The sequence below is a fragment of the Catharus ustulatus genome, chromosome 1 (genome assembly GCF_009819885.2).
Source record: "Catharus ustulatus isolate bCatUst1 chromosome 1, bCatUst1.pri.v2, whole genome shotgun sequence".
NCBI lineage: Eukaryota > Metazoa > Chordata > Aves > Passeriformes > Turdidae > Catharus > Catharus ustulatus.
In genome coordinates, this window is record NC_046221.1 from 150,048,027 (window position 1) to 150,072,204 (window position 24,178).

The 24,178-nt window shown below is 36.1% G+C and overlaps 2 protein-coding genes across 2 annotated transcripts in view; one reads left to right on the plus strand and one right to left on the minus strand.

Annotated features, from left to right (window-relative positions):
• The window catches only part of MRPL13 (mitochondrial ribosomal protein L13), a 28,039-nt gene extending 17,160 nt beyond the window's left edge, over window positions 1-10,879 (minus strand). Inside the window, exons 1-4 of the mRNA XM_033058314.1 lie at window positions 10,801-10,879; window positions 10,187-10,310; window positions 7,409-7,502; window positions 5,712-5,772 (exon numbers count right to left, since the gene is read on the minus strand). Of these exons, the coding sequence (XP_032914205.1) occupies window positions 5,712-5,772; window positions 7,409-7,502; window positions 10,187-10,310; window positions 10,801-10,827 (306 nt within the window). The 5' untranslated portion in view covers window positions 10,828-10,879. The remainder of the gene's footprint in view (window positions 1-5,711; window positions 5,773-7,408; window positions 7,503-10,186; window positions 10,311-10,800) is intronic.
• A 53-nt stretch (window positions 10,880-10,932) lies between these two features.
• The window catches only part of LOC116993226 (MDM2 binding protein), a 33,442-nt gene continuing 20,196 nt past the window's right edge, over window positions 10,933-24,178 (plus strand). The window contains exons 1-13 of the mRNA XM_033053637.1: window positions 10,933-11,008; window positions 11,432-11,512; window positions 12,415-12,488; window positions 12,602-12,747; window positions 13,203-13,261; window positions 14,112-14,256; window positions 15,688-15,805; window positions 16,344-16,478; window positions 17,258-17,352; window positions 18,108-18,180; window positions 19,788-19,905; window positions 22,753-22,926; window positions 24,062-24,175. Coding sequence (XP_032909528.1) covers window positions 10,933-11,008; window positions 11,432-11,512; window positions 12,415-12,488; window positions 12,602-12,747; window positions 13,203-13,261; window positions 14,112-14,256; window positions 15,688-15,805; window positions 16,344-16,478; window positions 17,258-17,352; window positions 18,108-18,180; window positions 19,788-19,905; window positions 22,753-22,926; window positions 24,062-24,175 — 1,408 coding nt within the window. The remainder of the gene's footprint in view (window positions 11,009-11,431; window positions 11,513-12,414; window positions 12,489-12,601; window positions 12,748-13,202; window positions 13,262-14,111; window positions 14,257-15,687; window positions 15,806-16,343; window positions 16,479-17,257; window positions 17,353-18,107; window positions 18,181-19,787; window positions 19,906-22,752; window positions 22,927-24,061; window positions 24,176-24,178) is intronic.

Genomic DNA, 24,178 nt, shown 5'->3' on the forward strand with positions numbered 1-24,178 from the left:
AATGACCGAGAGGTCTACCCACCCACAGGTCTCACTGCAACCTTGATCTCCTTTTGGAATTGATTAGCACAGCTTTACAGTTTATTCAGTTATTCATGGACTCTCACTGCCTCCTACCCCAGTCCTTTACCTCTAGTACTAGCAATGTGTAAAATTCCAGATCCTCATAGTTACTCCTAAAGACCATGACACTTTCTCCATCAGGTAAAGACGTCCACCATCAGATGTACACAGCCACCCCTGCATTAGTATTTGGGGATTTTTATACTACAGGAATGCTGTTTGCCCTATTTATTTTTTTTTAATTACTAAGTTCCCATTGCAATTGTCTGATTGCAATTGTCATCTTGAATATTGCAATACCTTTTTTTCAGTTGGGCTAATTCATACATCACAACACAGACATGCTCTTAGTAACACAGTTATATGACATTATTCTCTTAGTTTCCAATTTAAAGGGCTAATTAGAAGGAAAGGAATCTGAAGGCAGCTCTACTAAAACTCCTGCACTTCCAGTACCTTACAACATGTTAATACATTTTATGAGTACAAATAAATTAAAATGTATTTATTTGCAACACTGTGAAGCTTAAACATTTCAATTTTTGTGACAGGCCTTGGCTTACGTGCAACTTGTAGACTATGTCTGATGGAGACAGATTCTGAGAAAGATTCTTTGCCAGATAAAACATACTTTAAGACGGAAATCAACAGAGCAATACCACTCCTAGTACTGAGAAGCACAAAATAATTGGCTGAATTTCCAGAAGAAAGTCTACCCTAACAGCTGAATTAAGTCCAATAATCAACAGGAAGCAACTCTAGAACATGGGAAGGCCATAGTGCTCCAGAGAAAACAAAGTGATTAATTACAAGGCATACCAAAATAACCCCAGAAGAAATTCAAGAGATACAGCAGTTACTTGGGAGGTACAGTCTGATACCACATCTTCCTTCTACCAGTCCATGGTTTTATGTTCTCTTTACAATATTGTTTTTTTCACCACACATTATAAAACACAGCATGAAAAACTTTCTACCTCTGACAGTTGTACAAGCAGTACAGCAAGAGTGAATGCACCCAATACTGCCATAACAATCATTTGGTCACAGACAAACTAAACTTCCATGCACATGCATGTCAATTGGCTTTCCACTGCTGCTTTCCACTTCACAAAAACGTGGAATGTTTTCTTCAAATTATTAACTTGACTCAAAAGTAAGGAATGGATTAAGACTTTTAATGCAAGCATTTATTTTTGTGTACTGTGAAGAAAATGACCAAGTCAGCTCTAACACTTATTCAGATTACCTGGAGGTTTCCAGGTAACGCTTTTGATAGCACGTTCTCCTTCCCATGCAAAACCAACTTGTGAGCCAGTCCTTGAAGCTTTGTTCTACTTAATTACAAAACATTACTCCCTAGTAATAGAAGAAAATGGTACTACATCTAGTGTTTCAGACTGACTTCTAGTATGTAAAGTAATTTCACGATTATGAGCCGCACCATTTTGACTAAAATTTTGGTCCGAACCCAAAGTGCGGCTTATAATCAAGCGTGGCTTATATATGGACAAATAACGAACAGTTGTTGTTTTAGTTTGGAGGACAGGTGTCTGCTGAGAAAGGCAGGAGCTTCATTTTGAAATAGAGAATGTAAACTCCCTCCCTCCAAATTATTATAATTTTGAAATCAAGGGGCTTTCAGGCAAAAATATGGGAATTAGGAATAACAGTTCTTTGCTAGGGAAATTAAAATAGAAATACGGTACTACAAAGAAACAAACTCAGCAAGATTTAACTGTGCTTTCTTCAAAAGACCATTATTAGGCAGATATAATGGCAAGTCTATACGTGCAACAGTTGCTAAAGGGCATTCAAAAGGAGAATTAGAACATTTTAAATCCCTTCATATCAGTGCCAGCAGCTGAACAAACCAAAACCCTGACACCCCCAGTTCCATAGAACTACCCTGCTTCACTTAATAATCTTCCCTAGCAGGTAACATTCATTCTGAACAATTATCGCCCATTATTTCTCTATCACAGGCAATACAGCCTCTGAAAACTGCAAAGGTCAATCCTCTCACTGAGCATTTATTTGGTCTTAGCCAAATGTAATTTCTTCATTTTCTTTTCTGGGGTCAAGTTTCAGATGCAGCCAGAAAAAAAAAAAACTTAAGCTGAGTTTTGCCTATCTTTCAAATCACAAATCAAACTTTGTCCTCACAGGATTACTATCTACTTCTACAGGTTAGATCTGACAATATTATTTTGCAGGCACTTAAATGAAAAGTTGTAAGATTTTTCCAGGAAGGTTTTTCAAGTTATCTTTGCTCCCTCTCAAATCTGAGATTCAAAGCTACATCTTTTTAGTCTTTCTGTATCAAGTACAGAAGTCTAATTTTTAAAGTTCTGGTCTCATGACTATCAGCAGTTTTCCAGCTAAATAAAACTTCTGCACGTTTTATTTTAAAAAGCCAAAAAATCCCAAACCACTACACATTCCAAACACCTATACCTCAAATCAAAAGGTTCGCCGATTTCCTTTATTGTCAAAACATTGTCCTGACAAAGAAAACACACCAAATCTTTCAATTAGATTTTTTTAGCAACCTCCAATGGAAATTAATGCTGTCTGCCCATTTATATTCTAAGAGATTATTGCTACCATACAGAATATTAGTGTTATATTAACCCATGAACAGAGTGGCTGTTTTGAACTACAGCAACAGTTTCATGGTGCACCTAAAGAACACATTTAATAGTTTTGCTTATGGGTGGTCCAAGAATTTATATTTCAATCTAAGTCAGAGAAATGTGAACAAGCTGGGTTTTTTTCTTCAATAAGCACTTCTTAAAGTAGCCCAGCCAACTTCAATAGATGAGTTCTATTCTTAGCTATTTTGCAGAAGAGTAGACAACTGAAAAAACTAGGAATTTTAAACAGATTTAGAGACACTCCCCTCCTCATGCCTCCCAAATGAACTCACATGTATTTAAGCTAAAAACGGACTTTATACTTCTGGTATCTTTTTTTAACACACTAATTTTCACCCTTGCATAAACCCAAATTTTTCTGTATTGCTGAAAAATTTGGCAAAATGAACAAGGAGCTTCAGCACAATCCCTCAGAAGCACAACAACCACCTGCAAGGAACATAAAGCTACAAAATTAGTAAAATAGATACAATGAGGTCAGCTCCCATTAAGTGAGAATATCACTTAATCTTGGTGGCACCCGAGGAAGGAGCTGGAAATGACATGTGATGATACTACCGTAACCTTGTCTAAATCCTGACAACTAAGGCTTTCAGCCTCCCATGTAAGCATAAACTACAGCATTTTGCATCAAATGACTCATCATAATCTTTTTAACTAGCCATTAGCTGTGAACCAGGTTTTCCTAAAACACTCTGTACACTAGAAACAAAACTAACAGAAAAATATTTATCTTGGGGATTTGCATGTTTGAATTTAGATACATGTAAATAATGACAGTGGTAAGAACTCCTGCTATATACTATATACACACACACTCAAGAAAGTCTTATATAAACTGAAAACAGTCAAATCCATTGCAAAATTTCTATGTAGCACCATGTAAGTTTACAACATCCTTTTCCTAGGAAGTAGTCTCTTCCATTAATTTACTGCCTTAATTTCTGTACCAGCCTATTTCCAAAAGCAATGGTGACTCATCTCATGAAGCATCACCAGGATGAATTAGCAAGAGGCAGTAAATCCAAGCACAGAGAAATAGCAGTAGCCTCCAGGATGGAAGCAACACTTTACAAAATGAAGATTTGATGCCAGAGGAAGATAGAGCCTGCTTCCTACAATCTTCCTAATTCCACTACCTTCACAGGAACTGAATTTAATGTGATTTAAAGTGAAAGGAAGTGAAATAAAGTGATTTATAAAAGTCTCCATAATAACTATGTGTCATTTAGATTATGATTTGAAGATCCATATGTTACTTAGGCTGACACTGTTCTCTTTAGAGTACCACTTTTTCAGGTTTTAAAAGCTAGTTCTAAAAATAAAACCTGTTAATAAAGCATCACCATATAATTTCCATTTTTGTCATAGCCCAATGCACTTCACACCAACACAATTCAACTAGTAAACAAATGTTTCTAGCAATAAAAACCCATTAGAGCTACACATACAGAATGTGTCTTGCCAAATTACCACCCACTACTACTAATTATGACAAAAACACGTTGGAAATATCTTTATGAGAGAGGCAACTGAATGCTTCATTTTCAATAGAATGACAGAGTTAATTGCTGAAGACTCTCCACCATTGTGTTAAAAAAACAGTGTCTGCTGCTAAATTAGACCAAGACTTGAGCCACATCACCATTTGCTGAGCCTTTGTCCAACATGCTTTAGTTCTTGGCAATGCATTTAATCCCCTTCTGTTTGCAGAGAAATTAATCTATGAGTCTGGCAATAAAAGAGATATTTCAGAACGAATGCCAGAAGGTAATTTAGAGAACATCCAATTCTCATGCCCTAACAAGTTGTGTTATACTGCCTCCCAGTGCTCAGCATCTGCCTGAAGCTCAAATGAAATAGGTTGAAGAATCAATTTTAGACATAGAACTATCAGTCATTTCCAAAGGAATTACAACTATCTTAGAGGCTGTTTGCAAAAGCATTTGTTTTGAAAAATTCTAGACAGAACATTATATGGAAATGTAGGATTTAGTTTCATTTTATTTAAAGTCGTTGTGACAGTAAAAACAGAAACCAGGCAAATTCAAATGGTGGACCACTTTTTCATTGAGTACTTGCACTTGTATAAGGAAGACTTGGGATAAACCAGGATTTCCAAATCATTGATAAAACCCATGAATTTCATAGCAGATAAAATTTCTCTAGGTAAAGGAAGGAATGCTTTTATATTTTATATATAAAGTGATGCAAATGAAAGCATTCCAAAGTCAAAAGTGAACACAAATATCAATTAATCCCTGTATGTCTTGTATCATGCCCTGAAACATTAGTACTTAGAGAATTCATCCTCCAATGCTGTCCATTCAAACCTCTAGTAGAAGTTATAACTGTGTAAGTCAAAATGTTTGTATCTGGCTCACTATTTTGTTAATCAGTACAAACACATGAACACTGCATTTCAGAATATACACAGACAGGAAAGAGGCTTATGTTCAACATAATCACCATTTCCATTTCCTTTACAGACCATGAACACACAACATTGCAGAAAAGATTTAAAAAAAAACATCACTTAAAACCTACTCTTGAATTGCAGTGGGAAAAAGAGGCAGTGCACTTTCTAACTCTTCTAAGATTAGCATTATTCTTGGTAGCTCTTAAAAAAGCAATAGGGTCATTAAGCTCAAGTACAGCTTAACTCACTCAAACTAGAGACTGTTCACTTATGAGAAAGGTCAGACCCCTGAAACTAAAACGAAGTAAATAAGTGAAAAATTAGTGAAGCAAACAAGCTTCATTTGTTCCTTTGGACAGCACAGAGGAATGACAAAAATACACAATTTCTAATCTAATCCTGAAAACATTGTTTACATAAATGGTGTCACAAGCCAAGCTTGTATGACCCAGTAGTAGAATGTTTGTAAATTAACTTCAGATATGCAGGCAACTGATCCCGTTTGTTTAGGGGAGCTAATTAACAGGAAACCAACCAGTTCCACAAATGAAAAAGAAGGGAAAAACACTTACAGCAGTTGGATCCTTCAAATGGAGCTGAGTTGCTGTTACTTGTTTGAAACCACCAGGATAACTAGAAAAACAAAACAAACATACAAGCTTAATCCTACACACTCAAGTATGATGTTAACAGAAGTATCACTACATCTCGAACAATGGTGTAATAGTCTTATACACCCTCAAAAAAGAAAGTTGCTCTCAGGAGCCCAAAAACTGTATTTTATTTATACTGTCAACTATCTAATTTCAACACCATTTGTGCTTTCTTATCCATTCACTTGAGTATGAAGAAGCTCGTGCTTCACAAGCAGAAGAATACGTTTTTAAAATTGCTTATTAAATACACCATAACAGCTATAGAACACAACAGGAATAAGATATGCAGAACTCTGAAATATTTCCAGATGATCAAGACTCACAACCTGTTTGTGGTTGACATAAGAAACATGCATTTTGAACTGCATTTATTATTTTCTTGTTTTTCTAAATAAATCTTAGGAAGACTTGGTATATCTACAGAAACAAAATTTTAATTTTACTGCAATGGATCCATCTTTCTAGAGCGTATATGTCATGTTGAAGTTGCACTAATTCAGATCTATGCATAAGTTTTAAATGAATGATAGCATGGAGTAAGAAATTACATGGAAGTCAGGTAAAGCTGGGTTTAATTTTGATTGAATTACATTATTAGGAAGTAGCCTAAGTGAAATGAAAATAGGTCCAGCATCACAAAGACATGTCCACTGAGCAGCATGGACTTAAGTATTGGTTTTAAGTGTACAATTCTTTTTACTTATTCAAAATCATCTTAGGTACTTAAGCAAGTGTTTTAACTTACATGTAAAGTTTTAGAGAAAATTTTCAGTTATAGAGGAGATAGAGGAAAAAAAACCCACACAATAATTTCCATCACCTCTGAACAAGAATTTCTCAGCAATTTCAGGATCAGCACTAGCAAAATTAGCTTTTTCAATGTGATTTATTCATCTCTCAATTGAATACATTGTGACACTCAGAAATTATTATCTATTAGTATCATTGTATAAAATAGGAGCACTGAACCCATCATTCACAACCCGTCTGTAGTTGATTATTGCATTCTCTATTGCAAACAAATTACGTCTGCCAAAATAATATATTTTACACTACTGTATATTACAATGTACTGTACATTAGTACAACTTGAGAGTACTTAGTTTTTAAATTGGTTTTCCAACTTTTTTTTCATCCTCTGAGTCAATATTTACTGTTAGGTAAAGAGTCCTGGTAGGATAAAGTAATTAAAGTGACTATATATACACATATGTATACATATATACATGTAATCTTAAATCTATGTGCCAACAGAAATATCTCTATTAACAGTAGACAGAACAGTCCAGATCATTGGGTCCAGAGGTAAACATAAGACACAACCTCACTCACCAAATCTATTAACAATTGTTCTGACTGCTATTGAGTTAGATTATTTCCCCAGCAACATACACTGAGTGTAAAGACAAAAAAAAACCAACAAAAAGAAAGAAAAGAAAAAGAAAGGAGAAAAGAGGTTTACACCATTTTAAACATCTTAACATATGCAACCAAAAAAACCCACTAAAAGTTAAAGCAAGAATTCCCTTTTAAAGCAGTATGATAAAAGACTTCAACTATTAAGAAAATATGACTTGAAATTTACCACAAGTTTTATTTACTATAAAGCTTACCCAGTATGTGAAGAATATACTTTCTGTTCCCATTTGTTACCAGAGAAGGCAATATGTCTTGTATTTATTATGACAACATGATCTCCACAGTCATCTACAAGGTAGAAATAAGGGGAAAATATTAAAGAAAACCACAGAGGTAATCAATCAAAATAACAATTATTATGCGTACAATACATAAACAGTAGCACATAAACGCACCTTCCATAAAACTGAAATTTAAAGATCTGAGCTTTTTGAGTCACACCATCCAAATCAGCACTTAAATACCAACCTTAATTACTATTTTTATTACTATTGGGTTAGAAGGCAGGTAAGTAGGTAAAATAGCATCAGGTCAGATCACTAAATCATTGCAATTTTTCAGCTAAGATTTGGAAATCTGGCTTACAGGCCAATTTCTATTCTAATCAAGACATTATGCTGCACATGCACCTATATTTAAAAAAATATTTTGCTTTCTCATAAAAAGAGTATCTGAGTTTACTGAAGGACTGAACAATTTGGGTAAGTAAAGTAAGTTCTATTCTAATACTTCTATTAAATAGTTACACTCTCAGGCTAAAGATATAAAACAAACAAAAACATTGCAATGAGGGAAGGAGGAGGGGGAAAAAGCCCTAAAACCACCATCCCCAACAGCCCTGTGGGGAAAACCCCCACATTTTCATCTACCAAACAGGAGTGAATGTTACAGCATATACACCTATGTTTACAGTTATATCAGCAACTTTAACATCAAGAGTTCTTTAAGTGCAAAGTTTATAATCTATCACCAACACCCTGCCAGAAACTTAGTTTCATAGGGTTTCTGTAGTAATAAAGTGCTAACAAAACCTCTGTTATCTCAAAAATATCACATAAATAGGAGAAAAGATGTAGTTTTTAATTTCAGAAGTAATGATCTTGATAAGCTGTGTAAGTTATAACCACACATGCAACTAAAGTGAAAATATGTCTGAAGCTCAGCCTCATTTGCATCACCATATTAGAACACAAGTATTTGAAGAGACTCACTTGATTAAAAGATTTTTGAGTAGGTAACAAAGCAGCTATACAAAGCAGGGCTTAAACTGACCATGCATTTTATAGGAGCATGTCATTAACCCAAGAAAGTTTCACAACTTAAGTTTTTTATTATTTTTTAGTCTTGTATTCTTCTAATGCTCCACTTTCAATTACAGCTGAAGTGCAAATGCAATTTACACATCCTTGTTGCTGCAGCCTTTCACTGCTGACAGTTCAGTTCTAAAAACACTGTATGTCTTCATAAACATCAGGGAACTGACACTGAACTTTCTGACTTTTTGGTGTTTTGGTTGGGAAGATGAACACAATAAGCTCATCTTAAGGAAATTTCTGCCAACAGTCTTCCACTTACGTCAACACTGAATTAACAAATATTAATACCAAATTAAAAACAAAACAACAAAAAAATCCCCCCGATGTAACTCTGTCCAACTAGCTGTTATCTCACAGACACTAAAATATTTGTTAGGTCAAAAAAAGAAGCATCAAGTATATAAACCACAAGTTCTTGCACACTTTGCTCTCCTAAATGTCTCAGTAGCAGTAACCAATTGGTGTCAACCTCTGCAAAGCAATTAGTACTGATTTACAGAATATTCTAAACAAAATGAAGTTATCCTTGAAATACTTTCCAAGACTTTTTAACTTCACAGACATAAAAGAATCAAAGGTCCTTCGTACAGGGTAACCAAAACATTTCCCTCTCAGCATCTGCTTTACTTCTCAAAACAGCCTTAAGTCTCCAGTGACATCTTGTGGATACAACAAAATTTGCAACAGCAGAACTCTGAAATTTAAGTCTTTACAACACTGCAAATCCTACGTCGTACTGTGAAACAGACTGAGTTTAATTTTACTACATACACTTCAACATATATGACCCAGCTTCAAGGCTTCCTTTTTGTTTCAGTAACGTCTCTGGAAAAATTTGCATAGGTATTATATGAAACACAGTACCAGTGGTGTGAAGATCAACTTTTTATTATTTATAAAATGCTTATCCCCATGAGCCAGGCACTACAGCATTACAAGAAATGAACAGGATTACAGATGCATCCTTATAGCTGAATCTCTAATTTGCAGAACAACAAAATGACACTTTTATTTATACGAGGTACCTTTCAACAATGATGGTTGCCCATTTAAGAATCAGACAGGTCCCAGCCTCCTCACCACAGAATGTGTGAGGCAGGAATGGGCCTTTGAAGGTCATGTCTAAACCCCATGCTCAAAGTAGGACCAGTTTCTGAAAATCACAGACGGAGACTTTACAACCCCTTGGGCAATCACTTCCCATTACTCTCACTGTAAAAGATATCTCATGTTCACAGTATCCAGTCTGTATCCACTGCCTTGTGAAAACAGGACTTCTTTGCACCTTATTCAGAATGAAGCACTCCAAGACTGTGGTCCTGGGCACCCACTAAAAGGAAGCACTCAGATGTTTATTTATGTGCACTGTGAACTAAATCTTAACATTTATGATCTGAGGTTTTTTAAGAAATGAAAGAACAACCCACCGTAATTCAGTTACTCAAAATAAATCACAAATTCATAACATCGTTTATATGTACTGGCAAAGAAACAACATTAGGCTGTGGAGGAGTATGATGGAAAAAGATGAGAAAGAAAACCAATTAATTTAGAATTTATAAACAATTGAGAAATGTAATCTTTTATACCAGGCTTGATTTTAAAACTGAAATTGGAAGAAAAAGCAAATTTGCTTTCCTCCACTGCAATACTCACTTAGTGCATGATAAATAGGTTTATGTCTGCCTTCGAGTCTGAGGACAGTGGCAGCTGCTATTTTTCCTGGGGGCTGCATCTTCGCATCCAGGAGGTACCAGGCTCTGGCAAAAGTCGCCCATTGCTGAAAAGAAAGAGGGTCAGTACTCACCATACGAAAAGCTCACACCACCGCAATCTATCTTCCTTAATTAAGACAACATTTCTTTTACATTCAAAAATACTAAAAGAAATATTGCTACACAGCAGCACCCCCTTCAAATAACCTTTAAAAGGCCGGAGCACCGCGATACACCCCCCGCAATGCCATGCACTGTCTAACACTGACAGGTTACGGGCCCTGAGGGCCTTGTTCCAAAAACGCAGATCTGCTGCAAGCTCCCACGCTCGCCACTCGAACCGCACCATCCCGCAGATATTTAATGGCCAAGGCCCGGTGAAGGGCACAGCTCCCGCACACGCAGCGCTCAGGCCGAGCACAGCCGGAGCCGCGGCAGTGCCCGTGCCCAGACGTGTCGCACACCGCGGCTCCCGCCAGCGGCACCCTCAGCACGGACACCGGGGCAGCCCCGGGACCCTCCGTGCCCGCCCGCTCCCTCAGGGGCCGCGCTCACCTGGGCCGCCCTGCTGTAGCTCGCCATGGGCGCGGCGCCGGGGCCGCGGGAAGCGGAAGCGCTGCCCTGCGAGGGGCGGGCCCGGCAGCAGCGCGGCACCTTCGGAGCGGCGCCGGCCGCGGTCCGGCGGCCATGGAGCGCTACGTGCTGCTCCTGAGCTGGGCCGAGCGCCGGGCCGAGGGCGGGCCCGCGGCAGCGACCGCCGCAGGTACCGGGCCGGGCTGGGCTGGGCTGGGCTGGGCTGGGGCCGCGGGGCTCGGGCGGGCTGGGGCTGCTCTGGGTCCGCGGGGCTCCTCCCGCCCTAAACCCTCCTGTGCTTCAGGCTGAAAGTCTTCAGTGCCTTTAACCTGCAGGAACTTCGCGGGGGGGTGTCCTGCTGTGTTGCGATGGTGTCTGTAACTCCGTAATGTGTTCCTGAGCATGACTTAAAGGAGAGTTTAGGAAAATTTGCCTTTTCAAACTACAAATATGCAGGTGATAGTTCTTTTAAAAACTCCAACTAACCTTTTCCTCCATTCTCCCCTAAATCCGCTATCTGATATGACACTGAACTTTATACTGTATTTGCAATAAAGTAAGATTTAACTTCCATAATTCAGTAGTTTTAAGTTTGTTTGTTTTTTTTTCCTAGCTGGGGCTGCAGCAGATATGTATCAGTTCCTGAAAGAAAGTTGTAATGCATCTGTAAATGCAGATGTGAGCATATTCCCAGGTAAATATGGCAAATCACAGTGGTGTAGGGCAAGTGTTATCAAGGAATTGGCCTGTGCATGTTCTGCTAGGGGAAACAAGTCAGAAATTTAACTAAACCCAGTTGCTGTGGTGTGGGCCTGTTCCTGCTGCTCCTCTTTCTGTTCAGAACTTACATCATTTCAGCAGCTAAGATATTAGGAGATGATTAGATTGACAGGTTGTGAGAAATGAAGGGAAAGGGTTTTGAAGAGTTGCAAATTTCAGTCCAGCTGAGCAAGGAAGAGTAGGAAGGCTTGTTTCTCAAGTCAGTGGGAAGTGTGGTATTTTAATTTCTCCTATAATGTCTTACAATTTTTTCAGTGGAAGCAGAACTTTTCTGATGGTTAATAATTCAGAACCTTAATCCATAAATATTAAATAATTTTTTCACTTTAGAATAGATTTCTTAAGATCTACTTTAGTACTTTTAGGGGCTGCATGTTTGTGTTTTGTTGTTTTATGGTTTTGGTTTTTTTTAAATTAAAACTGCTTTCTTAATTCTTTACTTGGTTTGGATATCTACTGTTATAAGCTCATCTTGTCACAGATGCCATATAATTTGTATTCATGTGGGAAAGCCACTATAAGCTCTTAAAATTCACAGAGATGGGAATGTTAAGCTGTTTTCAACTTCTGTGCTTTTTATTGCATGGAACTGTTGCTATCAATCAGAGGGTCAGTAATGGACACTTTTCAAGACACTTACCTACACCTTACTCAATATGTTTAGAACTTAATTATGATGCTAAAGGAAAGTATAACTCAAGCAATTGTTGCACATTAAATAACTTACAGAGTCTTTTAACAGAGATGTTCCTTATAATAGGAAGAATAGATTGTAGTGAATTGATTAGTTTAAATAATTGTTTTATCTCTTTGCAGCTTGCTCAGTGGCTGGTATTCCAGGTGCAAAGAAATGGTATTTTGCAAGTCATGTCATTTGTGGTTATTATCAGGTAAGACTAATTTTTTAAAGTATAACTTCCTCAACTGTCTGCCTGACTGTAGGACAAGCTAAAACTGTGATGTTCAAAACTTTTTGATTATTTAAGTCTTTTTGTTTGATTAGTTCTGCAGTTCTGACTGGGAGGAAATAAATGTTGACACACAGAAAAATGAAGACTCTCACCAAGCAAGCATTGATGACAACCTGGGAACCACACAAAACTTTGAGGATGATGACAGTAACAGTCAGGAATCACTGTCTCTGACTGAGTATGTGTATTATTATTTTTATTTAAAGAACAGAAATCTGACATCTAACAGACTGATGACCCAAGGGGATCAAGACAGTTTAACAAGTGAGAGTTACTACCAAAGCAAGAGTTAACTATGAACAATTCCCTACTAGTACTGAAAATACTTTTATTTTGTTTAGCATAGCTTTAATTTTTTTACAGATTGTTTTTAACAGTGTCCTAACAGCCAATGTTATATATACAAAAATTTCTTGCTAATTCCTTTTGAATCCTACTTCCAGTTTTACTGCATCTGTCTTAGTGAAAGAGATGATTTCTCATAGCCTAGCTATGTTTATGCAGAGTTTTAAAGATGTAAGATACTTACATAAGGTACCATTCATTAGTTATAGCTTTTTGTTTCTAAGTGACTTTGTTTCTAAGTGACTTTGTTTATTTTTTGGTTCCAAACATGTTGTTCTTAATTTCTAGTATCTATGATGAAGCTGCTGAAAGTCTGCATCAATTAGCTGATAAATTGCCTGCCCCAGGTAATCTGTCTTTAAAAACCAATCTCATTGGAGTTTATCTTGTTAGTTACTGCTCTAAAAACTCATCTAGTAAAAGCATAGGGAAAAGTTCAGGGAATGTTAGTTTAACAGCTGAATTAACTTAATGCAACTCTTGAAGGTAGTTTAGGAACTTGAGCATGGTTAGCATTGCAGATCAGCTTGAGGACTAGTTTGCTGCTTGTTTCTTTGGCAGGGTGTAGTTCAGTAGAGTTTAAAATAGCTATTTTTATAACAAATTTATCCATCTGAAATGGTACCAGAGTAATCAAAGACAGTAAGCAATAAAAAACTCAACACAGGAAATTTCTCATTAAAAAAATGGAAGATGGTATTAGGCTTAGATCTTATTTGACAGCTGCTTACTTGTGGGTGGGAGCCAAGAAAATGAGAAGGAAAATTTATCAGAATTTAATATATCAGAACAGGTTTTGTAAACTAGAGATACATATCACCTTGCATGTTAATGTTATATAATGTTGCAGAAGTTGATTTGGGATAACAAGAGAGCACAGGAAGAATGAAAAATAATAGTTTAGAGTTTTAAAAGTAGCTTAGTTGTACGGGAGACATCTCATCTATCATTGCTGAGTGAGGGAGGAGAAAGGTACAGAACCACTGTCACTGAGGGAATGGTGAAAAATTTTGTGTTCATTGAAGAGGAGCAGCAAGAGATGAGCTAAAATGTGTGAAAAGCATTTTAAATCTTGAAGTTACTTGATATTTTTGCCAGTCTTAGTGCAATCAGTGATAACCAATACAATTCTATCTTTAAATGACCAAATAATTTACTGAATCATGATACTCTGAGTCATACACGACTATTTTATAGGCAGAGCAATGGTTGATGTAATCCTGCACGCTGTTGAATGTGATGGACCCAAACTGAAGGACTGCTTACCTGCTATTGGCGCCCTGAAACACCTGAGAGAGTGGCACTCTGCACAGATCACTATTGCAGCAAGTGATGCTAAAGGGTATGGCATTTGTTTCAGGACTAAAAGCTCACTTCTGTTTTGTGTTAGCATAGATCAGTGGGTTGAAATAAAAGCAGCATGTTGAGTACTTTACATGTATACTTTGGAAATACATATATTAGTTGTCTGTTGTTGTATGAAGGGAGGAATTACTCATCCCAATTTATAGTAAATGCATCCCCTAACCAGAGAAGCAGGCAAAAAAGCCAGTTCTCTGCACTTCTTGTTTTCTGTGGGAGCAAAGAGTAAAATATTTTCTCTTCCCTTTCCTTGGGTTCAGTGTGCATACAATGTTTTCACGTTGTATTATGCTATGGGATAACTTGTATATTGATTATAGTTTTCCAGATTTTTTTAAATGAATCCATACTACTGCTGGTTTTACTTTAAATATGATATTACCTTTGGTATTACATTTCAGGGAGTTAGTATGAAGAGCTACTGACACTATTAATTCAAGTTGAAATTAAATCCAGTAATTTACTTACTGTCCTCCTCTAATTGACACATAAAGGCCATGATATTTCTTACCATATAAACCACAGTGATTTGGGTTTTTTATCCTATGAAGTGAGTGGTTGTGTGGATACTGAACAACTTGGCAAGGTCTCCACTTGCCTTCCCCTCCATGCCCAAAAGATAGAAATTTGCTTCATAGAATATGTGGTTAAGCTTAATCCTAAATTAATAAAAAGGTTTAAAAAGATGAATATTCAGTCCTTGCATAGAATAAGCAATATACCTACTGTACAGTATTTCCTGAGGTATGTGGAGGACAAGAAAGTTGGTGAAATCCACAAACACTTGATCTCATTGATACCATCTTGTGGAACCAGCTTTTGACTGAATAAATTTTTCTGCTGCCTTTAATGTAAAGTGAGATAATTTGGGTATAGAAGATTTCTGATGAAAGCTGTTCGACTTATTCTTTCTGTTTTGTTGATGGTGCTGATTTCCCTTAGAAGGCAGACTGCCAGCAGAATCCACAGACACTGACTGTTCTCTCTCTTGTTGAATTTGGATAGTGCTTGTGCTGCAGTCATATCTGCATTTAGAAGGTTAACTACAAACCATCTGGACAGACCAGTGATAACCCCACTGATGGCTACCAGGCTTTGCTGCTCCTTCTGGCACCCAACATTACTGTGTTGTGCTTGCAGCTTGCTATTGCCATTCTTATTTGATGTCAAAGTTCTTTGCTGTCACTTTCATGGAGCATATGAACAATTTCCTTTACAGGGCCTGAATGAGCAATTCTGTAATATGTTTTTACATTGTGGAATATAAAACTTTTATAAAGCTTTATTGTCTGTCTTGACATACACAGGATTGCTCACTGCTAAGAAGTCATAGGTAAATTCCTTCAAATTGCACTACATGTTTATTTATAATACTAAATTCAGTAAGATTAATTTGTCCTTATTTTTACAGTAGCTGGCAGAAGATTGCAGACTATCTGTCAGCAGACTTCATATCTCCAGATGATATAACAAATATCATTGATTTAAATGAACTCTGGAGAGGAAAGATTCAGATATGGGAAAGAAAGGTAAAGTAACTTTTATGTTGTTATTATTGCAGTGGTTATTTTTAAAAGCACCTGTGTGCCTCATTTAAAGCATTTATTGTGCAGTGCATTTTATGCCTTAAGCCAGATTTGGTTTCAACCATGCAATTCAAGAGTAATGTGCAATGTGTCTGGGTGGGTGGCAGGACAAAATTATAAATGAGATCAATGCATCAAGATCTGAACTTCAGAGATCCAGATGCTCCCCTCTGAAATATTTTTCTTAAAACTTACTGTTCAAAATGAGATTCTTTTGTGTCTATCACAAATCATTGTCATGTAAGTTATTGTTTCCAGCATATGTCTAATGTTTCTGCAAAACCTGACAACTTAGTGATATTATGTTTTCAGTATTATGGTTTTGTATTTAATAGTTGGTTATCTAAGTTTAGAATTTTATCGTAGTTTTACAGTTCTGATAAGTTAATATTAATTGTTAAAAATAACACATCTAAGTGACTGAATAGAAATAATTTTTATCTCTTTTTGACACATTTATTGTCTTCTTTTCTTTTTCCAGTTTGGATCGGGAGTGGATTTTCCAGGATTTTGTATAAAGAGCACTTCAGCCAAGACATTCAGGACTGCAAATTTAGGTTCTTGCTTTGCTGCTAAAAAAGAGTGCCAATCAAGGAATACTGATACTTTGCCAGAAGCAAGTATTATTCTTGATCTTTCTTTGAGTTTTAGAATTCATCTATTTTACATTCTGGAGAGAATTAGTAACTAGGGAAACCTTAGTCAGCACTGACAGTTCAGTATGGAAGTAATGATTGGATAAAATGGAGGAATATTTCTTTTGTATATCTGTGTTGTCAAAACAGGTCCTTAAAACTTCATCTGTTTGTTCTTAGAAATGCAATAGCAGATATTTTTGAGTAGAAATCAAGACTTTGTTCAGTTTAATACTCAAGATAGTTAAATTCTGAATTCCATATTTATCTAACCCTTCCCACTTAATTGTAAAAGTTTGGGTTTAGTTTTTTTTTTTACACTCTTGCTGTTTTGTGTTTTCTACTGGAAGTAGATAATTGATGAGAACTCCAGAATCATATGTGTTGATGAAAACGAAAACGAGCGTTATTGGTAAATGAGCAAAATTTGGTGTCAGTTTGGAGTTTGTTATTTTCATTGTTAAAACATGTGTATTTTGTATTGCATTTGTTGTTCCTGGTAGATCATATTTTATTTTGGGTAAGAGTTAGAACTCATTTGATGCACATTTGATGACATTCTACAAAGATTTAAAAAATGAAATACCTTTCTTTTATTCATATAATTTGGTATCATGATGTGAAATGTTTCTGTATTCCTTTATACTTCTTTCAGATGTTATCTGCAAGGCTAATGCCTCTAGCCAAACACTTGAGGAATTTCTGCTGATATAACATTATATATAATGTTACTTATATAGTTTTATTTGTCTCTTTTCAGGTTTTTCATTACTATGGTCCTGCACTGGAATTTTTACAGATGGTGGTGCTCTCTGATCTACCTTCCTTTTTTGTGTCAGATCTGGAGTTTGAGCTGTATCCTTTTTTTTTAGGATCTATATTACTACTGAAAATTGTCTGTAGCACAAAGAAAAAGATCAGCAGAAAGATGAGGATAGCCAAGGACTCATTTCATTTCTAGCCTGCCAAAATAGTCATAGTGATTTTTCACAACTGGATTTTTTATTGCTAATTACATTATCAATAACCATGTGTTGTTGATATTATTGCATATATACTTTTTCTGTTGATGTACATGATCTTTGTGGGAAAAGAATAGAGAAGTGTTTATTCTGTGTAAGTTTAAAAAAGCCTCAAGCCTTTCTAATGAATCAATGTAGCATGCTTCACAATATAGGAACATTTGTCTACAAACTGTGCTTTTATCGTGCAACGGCAAAATTTGTGGCAAGGTTTAGCAGAGGAGCTCTCTCTTGAGTTAGTGTGCTGCAGAGATCTCGAGAGATGTTACTACTGATTTTTAAAAGCATGTGCTTTTAGTACTAGTCTTGGTGTGCCAATAATACCTTAGGATGTATAAACCTGCTATGATTTTGAATATATAAATATCTGTTTGTGTCTGCCTATAAGAGAGATGTATATATTTTGTCATACAACATTTTCATATGTATCACTTTAACTAGAAAGGTGAATTTTTATGTTTTGTAGTAGTGTAGTATCAAAAATTCGATGCTTTGAGTGCTTCTTTCAAATATGATAGTAACCTGATTTGTAAAATAGAGGTGCACAGTTCTTTGTGAAGATGGTATTCCTTAAACTGTTCTGTTCAGGAGCCTGTCAAGAAAGAATACCAAGGATGCATCTGCATTACTTTTGGACCAGATTTCTTTTCTCTCTGGGAAGGTAAAAACTTTTTATTTATGTATAGCAGAAAAATTAAGGAATATATATTGCCTATAAAAGACCCAGGAATAATATTTTTAAAACTAGTCTCTGTCTGAGTTTCTTCAGTATTTAATTCTAAAGCAAGCATGGATTTCAATGGTCCATGCTACACATACCTACTGAACAGTTTTCTCTTTGTCTCAGCTAAGTTTCAGTCTCCTAAAGCATTTTCTAATTTTGAATCCTATCCTGACAGATAATTTCTGTACTATCATAATTGAGATACTGATATTTTTAGCAAAAGGCAGGCATGTAAACGGCCTACAAAAATCTAGCTACTGTGAAAAGGTAAGCTTTTTTATTTTACATGTGCATGTTCTGATTTTGGATAAGAAGAGTTCATTAAACATTTACAGTCCTAATTTTCCCTCCCTCCTCTGCCTTGAAATGATAGTGAGATTATTCATAGCCACAGTATTAGTCTGAAGATGTTTTTCCTGAACATTCTATCACCTTTACATACAAGGTAATATATCTTGTTTAGGAAAGTTTTTAGTGTTTATAAAATGAATTGATGCCATTCAAAACAAAACCTGTGCTTTGAAAATGGTGATGCAATTGTTATGAATAACATATGTTTTTTTGTTTACTGTGAGGATGGTATCCCATTATCAGGCTGTATGTTTCATTTTCAGTTTGTTATTTGGGTTTTTAGTAACTCTTTTTCTCCCCTGCTACTCCATTGTCCATTAACTTAGCCAGAAAAGGAAAAGGTTCTTTTTCTAATGCTGTACCCAAAGTATCTTTCAAAATGGTTTTATATTGGTAAATATCCTAAGTAAATCTTCATTTTACTTAAGAACACTGAACACTTGGTCATACACCTCTTACAATCAAAAGGCTCGCATTTCTACTAGTTTTTTTAAAGAAGAAGCCCAAACAGTGGAAACACATTTTCAGGTTACTTTTTAGAGTCTGCTCATGTTGAATTGAATATATTTTGAAAATAAGTTTCTCATAGGCATTTTTGTCAGTCTGCTACTGAATATATTGCATGTTCATAGGCTTTTCTAGTATCTCTAATAGCTTTATTTCTTGAGTATTCAAATATGTCTTCAATTTATCTGTTAGTGCTTTTTGCCCTGAAGTCTATGAAGAAACATAAACATAATCCAGTATCTGGTTAAGGGACAAGGGTAATATGTAGGAAGTGAAAAAATAATTTTTTTCATAGGAATGCAGAGTCACTGATGACAAATATTATCTTGGATTTCTCTTTTCATTTTCTTTTCTGGATACTGCTCTACAAAAATGTTTGTAGCCAGGTTATGGAGACACTTGCAATAAATAATAAATATCTTTCTATGTGCTAAATGAAAATTCAGCAGTTAATGATCTCTTAATTGGACCAAAAAGTAAACACAATTTTTACAGCTTTTGTGTCAAATGCAGTTCCATTTTCATTGATATGAATGACAGATATGTTAAGTGGAGATGTTGTTCTTCAGTTCAAGTAGATTTAAAATATTGCCAAATCAATAGCTCAAGAATGAAATACAAAACAGGTTTCACTAATATTGCATTTGCTTATTCTTGCTCTCCTTATATTTACTCTCCTTATTTAGGTGGGAGCTTTGCTTACATTGCCATGTAATGTAAGCAATGTAGTGATCCCATCTCCTGCCCAGCTGAGCACCAAGAAATGGAAGGAATATATGGCTAAGAAACCCAAGGTCATTTCTGGTATGTGTATTTTGTTGTGGTTATAAGTATATGTGTATATGTGTGTGTGTATGTATATGTGTGTGTGTATGTATGTGGGGAGCTTTTTCTGTACATTTGGGATTCTTCAATGAGATGAATCAGTGATTATAATCTTCACTGACACGAGAAGATTTGGTGAATGCAAGTTCAGCTATGCAAACCTCTAGGAAAAAAATATGGTAACATCATGGCAAACTTTGGGGTAACTAGGCATCTCCTTTAACCATTTTTGTGTCCTGGCTGTCAGTTAAAATCCAATTTCCACACATCTTTTAAGGTAAAATCCACAGCACTGAGATTTACTTCTGCAGATGGAATTCTAGTCTGCTTCAGTTAGGTGCTTCTCTTCTCATTTAAGCATTTCCAGAGGATCTTCAGTGCACTTGCACTTTTTAAATTTCAGTCTCTCCTGGGAAAGTACAGACTATTAAGAAATGCTGAATGCCTCCATTCCCCTGGGAGCCAGTGTTCTAAACCTGTGATTGAAAACGTGCTCCCTGTATGGCTGCACTGATGGAAGCTGATTCTCATCTCCTGTGCCAGTGCTTAGAAATCTGATTCAGAAAGTGGGAGAAGAGAATCAGTGCAGACCAAGGCTGAGGGAAGTTTCTCAATCAGCCAGTAAATGTCCTGCAAGTGGAGGCACTGTACAAGCAGTGACTGTGAGGCTTGTAGGCACTTGAAAACATCAGGCTAAAAGGAACTTGGTGGTAACCCAGTGCTTAAAGTACTTACCTAGGACACAGTGAAGTGCTGGATTCTGCCTTCTTTCATAATCTTATTTAGACATTGTCTAATATATAATTAATATAGATTCCAAGGAACAGTGACTGTTTCTGTTGCCAACTCTAGACAATTTTTTTAAACAAGTATGCAGATGAGGATGGCTCATACTGGTGACTGATATTTTTTCAGGAAAAAATTGAGAGGAATTAGGAAGAATTGTGTCACAGGACAAGAAGCTTAATTATGGAATGGCTGCTGGCAGTGTTGCCTTTTTTCCAACCTGGAAATGAAACTTGAGATAAATTTTAGCAAGGAGGTAATATAAAAGAGTATCTTTAATGAAGGCCCTCAGAGGCAGTTATGGAAAGATGTCCACAAAAGCCAACCCCCACTAGGGGTGAGTACACATTTATAGGTTTTAGGAAATGAACATAATTGATTAAAAGCCCCAGTTAGAAGGACAAGTAGTGATGCAATTCCCCCCCCACCAGGTCAAGCCCCTTCTCTGGGGCCCCCCCTTCAGCACTAGTTGTGCTCTGTCCAGGAGAATGTATCTCCAAGAGTTGTTCTTGGCCTTGGTTCCCAGGAAGAACTAAGATATTCCAGAGCTCCAAACCCCAGAAGGTACAAGGCTTTTTACTTTGTTTTGTCATTCTGCTTAGGGAAAGGCCATGGAAAAGTACTGGGAAAATTAGCTACTAATACAATAGGTGACAGAGGTACAAATAGATGTGTGAAGAATACAAAGGATATAAAAAAAGGCAAAACCCAAATGGCATCAGCAGTATATAGATTGAAAGTTATCTCTGCATGTTTGGAAGGGGTAGAGTACAGAGGTAGAGCTGGTCACAGCAACAACATTTGTATTTATTGGAGAGATGCTACTGATGCAGTCAAATGAGCACAAGATCTGCAGTGTCTGCAGGATATTTGTCCTGTGCTCCAGTGGAAAGGTTTGTGCAAATATTAACTACTGTGTGATCAGTAATACACAATAGGGTCTTATTAAGCCTCTTGAGTAAAATTTACAGTAGGAGGAGAAATACTGCTTTTTAAATGTATTTTCTTGTTTAGTTGAAAACTGTTGATGTTTTAGTGGCTCCCACTAATCTGACTGTATTAAGGATTTATGAATCCTTAATCTCTACCATCTGTGGGAAGGTAGTTCCTAAATGCTAAGATTAAAATGTGAAATAAAAATTTGCCCATTAGGAATCAGCTTTGAGATGCCAAGATAAACTGGAAAAGGAATATATTTCAAATGGCATGGGAAACAGGACAATATGACAATGTTTCTGGAATATTTTTTCTTTATTGCTCTTTTTATTTTCTCTGAATTTATGTACTGAGGTAGTGGGGTTTCCCCTCTTTTCTGTGTCCAACTAGAAATTTTCAGCAAACACAGGAATTATTTGTTGCTAACAAAAATTTATGATATTAACAAGTGTTAAGTTCTTGTAGAGTTAATTATTGAGACAGTACTGCAAATATTTTATGAGATTAAAATATTTTACTTTTGAAACTTAGTACATCAAGAAGTATTCATTATCTTGATTACTATGTCTACCAAGAGGCTATAAAATCTTTTCTGTGTGAAAAGCTAGCAAAAACATCCTTTCACTGTTGCTGTCAGGTCCCACATTAATTTACTTTCAAAACTGCATACTATATGCCAGTGTTTATAAATAGAATGTCTTTATCTTTCATCCAGGCACAAGGGTAAAGCAGGGAATGAAGCTTTTATTAATGAATAATGCATTGAGTGTCCTTGGGAAGAGTGTGTACAATATTTCCTTTTCTTCTACAGTTGTATGTTCGTCCATTGAATGCTTACATTATTTCAATGCATATATGCAAAAAGGCCTGTTTTTACCTAGCAGAACAGAAATTCTCTTTATTGTTTCATGGTAAAAATGTAAAATTGCCAGTTAAAGGTTTGCCTGGTACTTAGCCCAATTAAAGAACTTCTCCTGGTTGATGGTTAGTAAGATCTCTCACTGAACAGAAGAAAGCAAATGAAAGTTTTGATGGTGGATTATAGTTTGTTTTAAAGACGTTTTCCTGAGGGTGTTTCACAGTTATGCCCTGATGTTTGTTAAGTTCCAGAAATTGAACTGAAAGGAGAATCTTGCCGATATTATTTCTTGCTACAAGGCAATGGCTCTGGAGGATGTAAAGCGACCTTGATTCATTCAGCTGGCCAGATCAATGGGATGGCCACTCTTGCTGCAGTAAATGGAAAGCTGAAGGCAAAAGGAGAGGGAACAGAGTCAGGTAAGAGAAATCACTTATTTATTAATGAATATCTGAGTGCAGGCAAATGCTGTTAAATTTTGCAAGTTTCTTTTATTCACTCCAGTCAGTATTAAAAGGGAGAAAAGAAGAAGGAATATCACATTTTTTATGAATGTGTCTTTTAACAATATTTTTTCAGATCCATAAGAAAATATAATAAGAGCTTATTTATTCACAGAATTTACTGCTGCCATTTTTTAAAATTGGCTATGCAAAGTTATTGTCAGTCATTTCTCATACTTGAGATTAGTTGAAAATTGATTATTGTAAAGGGACATACAGGTAATATTTACACAAAACAAATTTATGAAAGCTTAAAGTTTACAAAGTGTGTGTTGTTGGTGTAAAGACTGACCAGGCCATGCCAAAAATCTAGGTAAATATCTCTTGAAAATCCTGTTTTACTGATGAATTAAAATAAAATCTACAAAACCAGTAGACAAATTGAGTTTTGTTATCACCTTCAGTTCCTTTGCTGATATCCATGTTACTGCAGAGTGTTTAGGGTATGAGCTGGCACTCCTTTCCTAATGATCCACTAGGGAAGAGCAGGTATGCAGCCATTTATCATGGAGTAGTTGTCATGTTACAACTACACCTACCAGATAACTCTGCTAATTCCTGTATTTGTTTCAATAACACTGGCAAAGAAAAGGAGCAAAGTGACCTGCATCTTATCTACTTAATTCCTTATATTGAAATAAATCAGTGTGCGATATGACTGACTACTCTGCCATTTATCCTAATTAAAATCCCATTAGTACAGTGTCAGAAGACTGAAAGTCCTTGACCATATGTTGGGAGAAAACTTTTCTTTCCTGGTATCAAACTTAAGATCTTTTAACATTCTTTAAATGTTAGTTATGTTAATTGTGTTTTCATTATACTGGTTTTGTGCAGAAATTCAAAAATATTAGTCAGGCATCTCTTTGAAATTATCCTCCTAGTGTTCAATTGGCATGAATTTGTTTGTTTTTTTCAATTGTTAGCCATATTTGAAAGTCTGGTTGTTTCCTTTGAATATGAGATTTTTATGTTTCCTATGTTTATATCCTCTATTAAGTAATGACTCCAAAGAGAGACTTGTAATAAAAATTTCTCCTAATTTGTACAGGGTTTAATGTTTCTGCCTTTATCAAGTCTCTGCCATGCTATTGTGGAGAGGAGATTGTGCAGAGAGAAACAAAACTGTCTCGTCTCCAAGTGTTTGCCTTGAAGGAATATCTCAGTA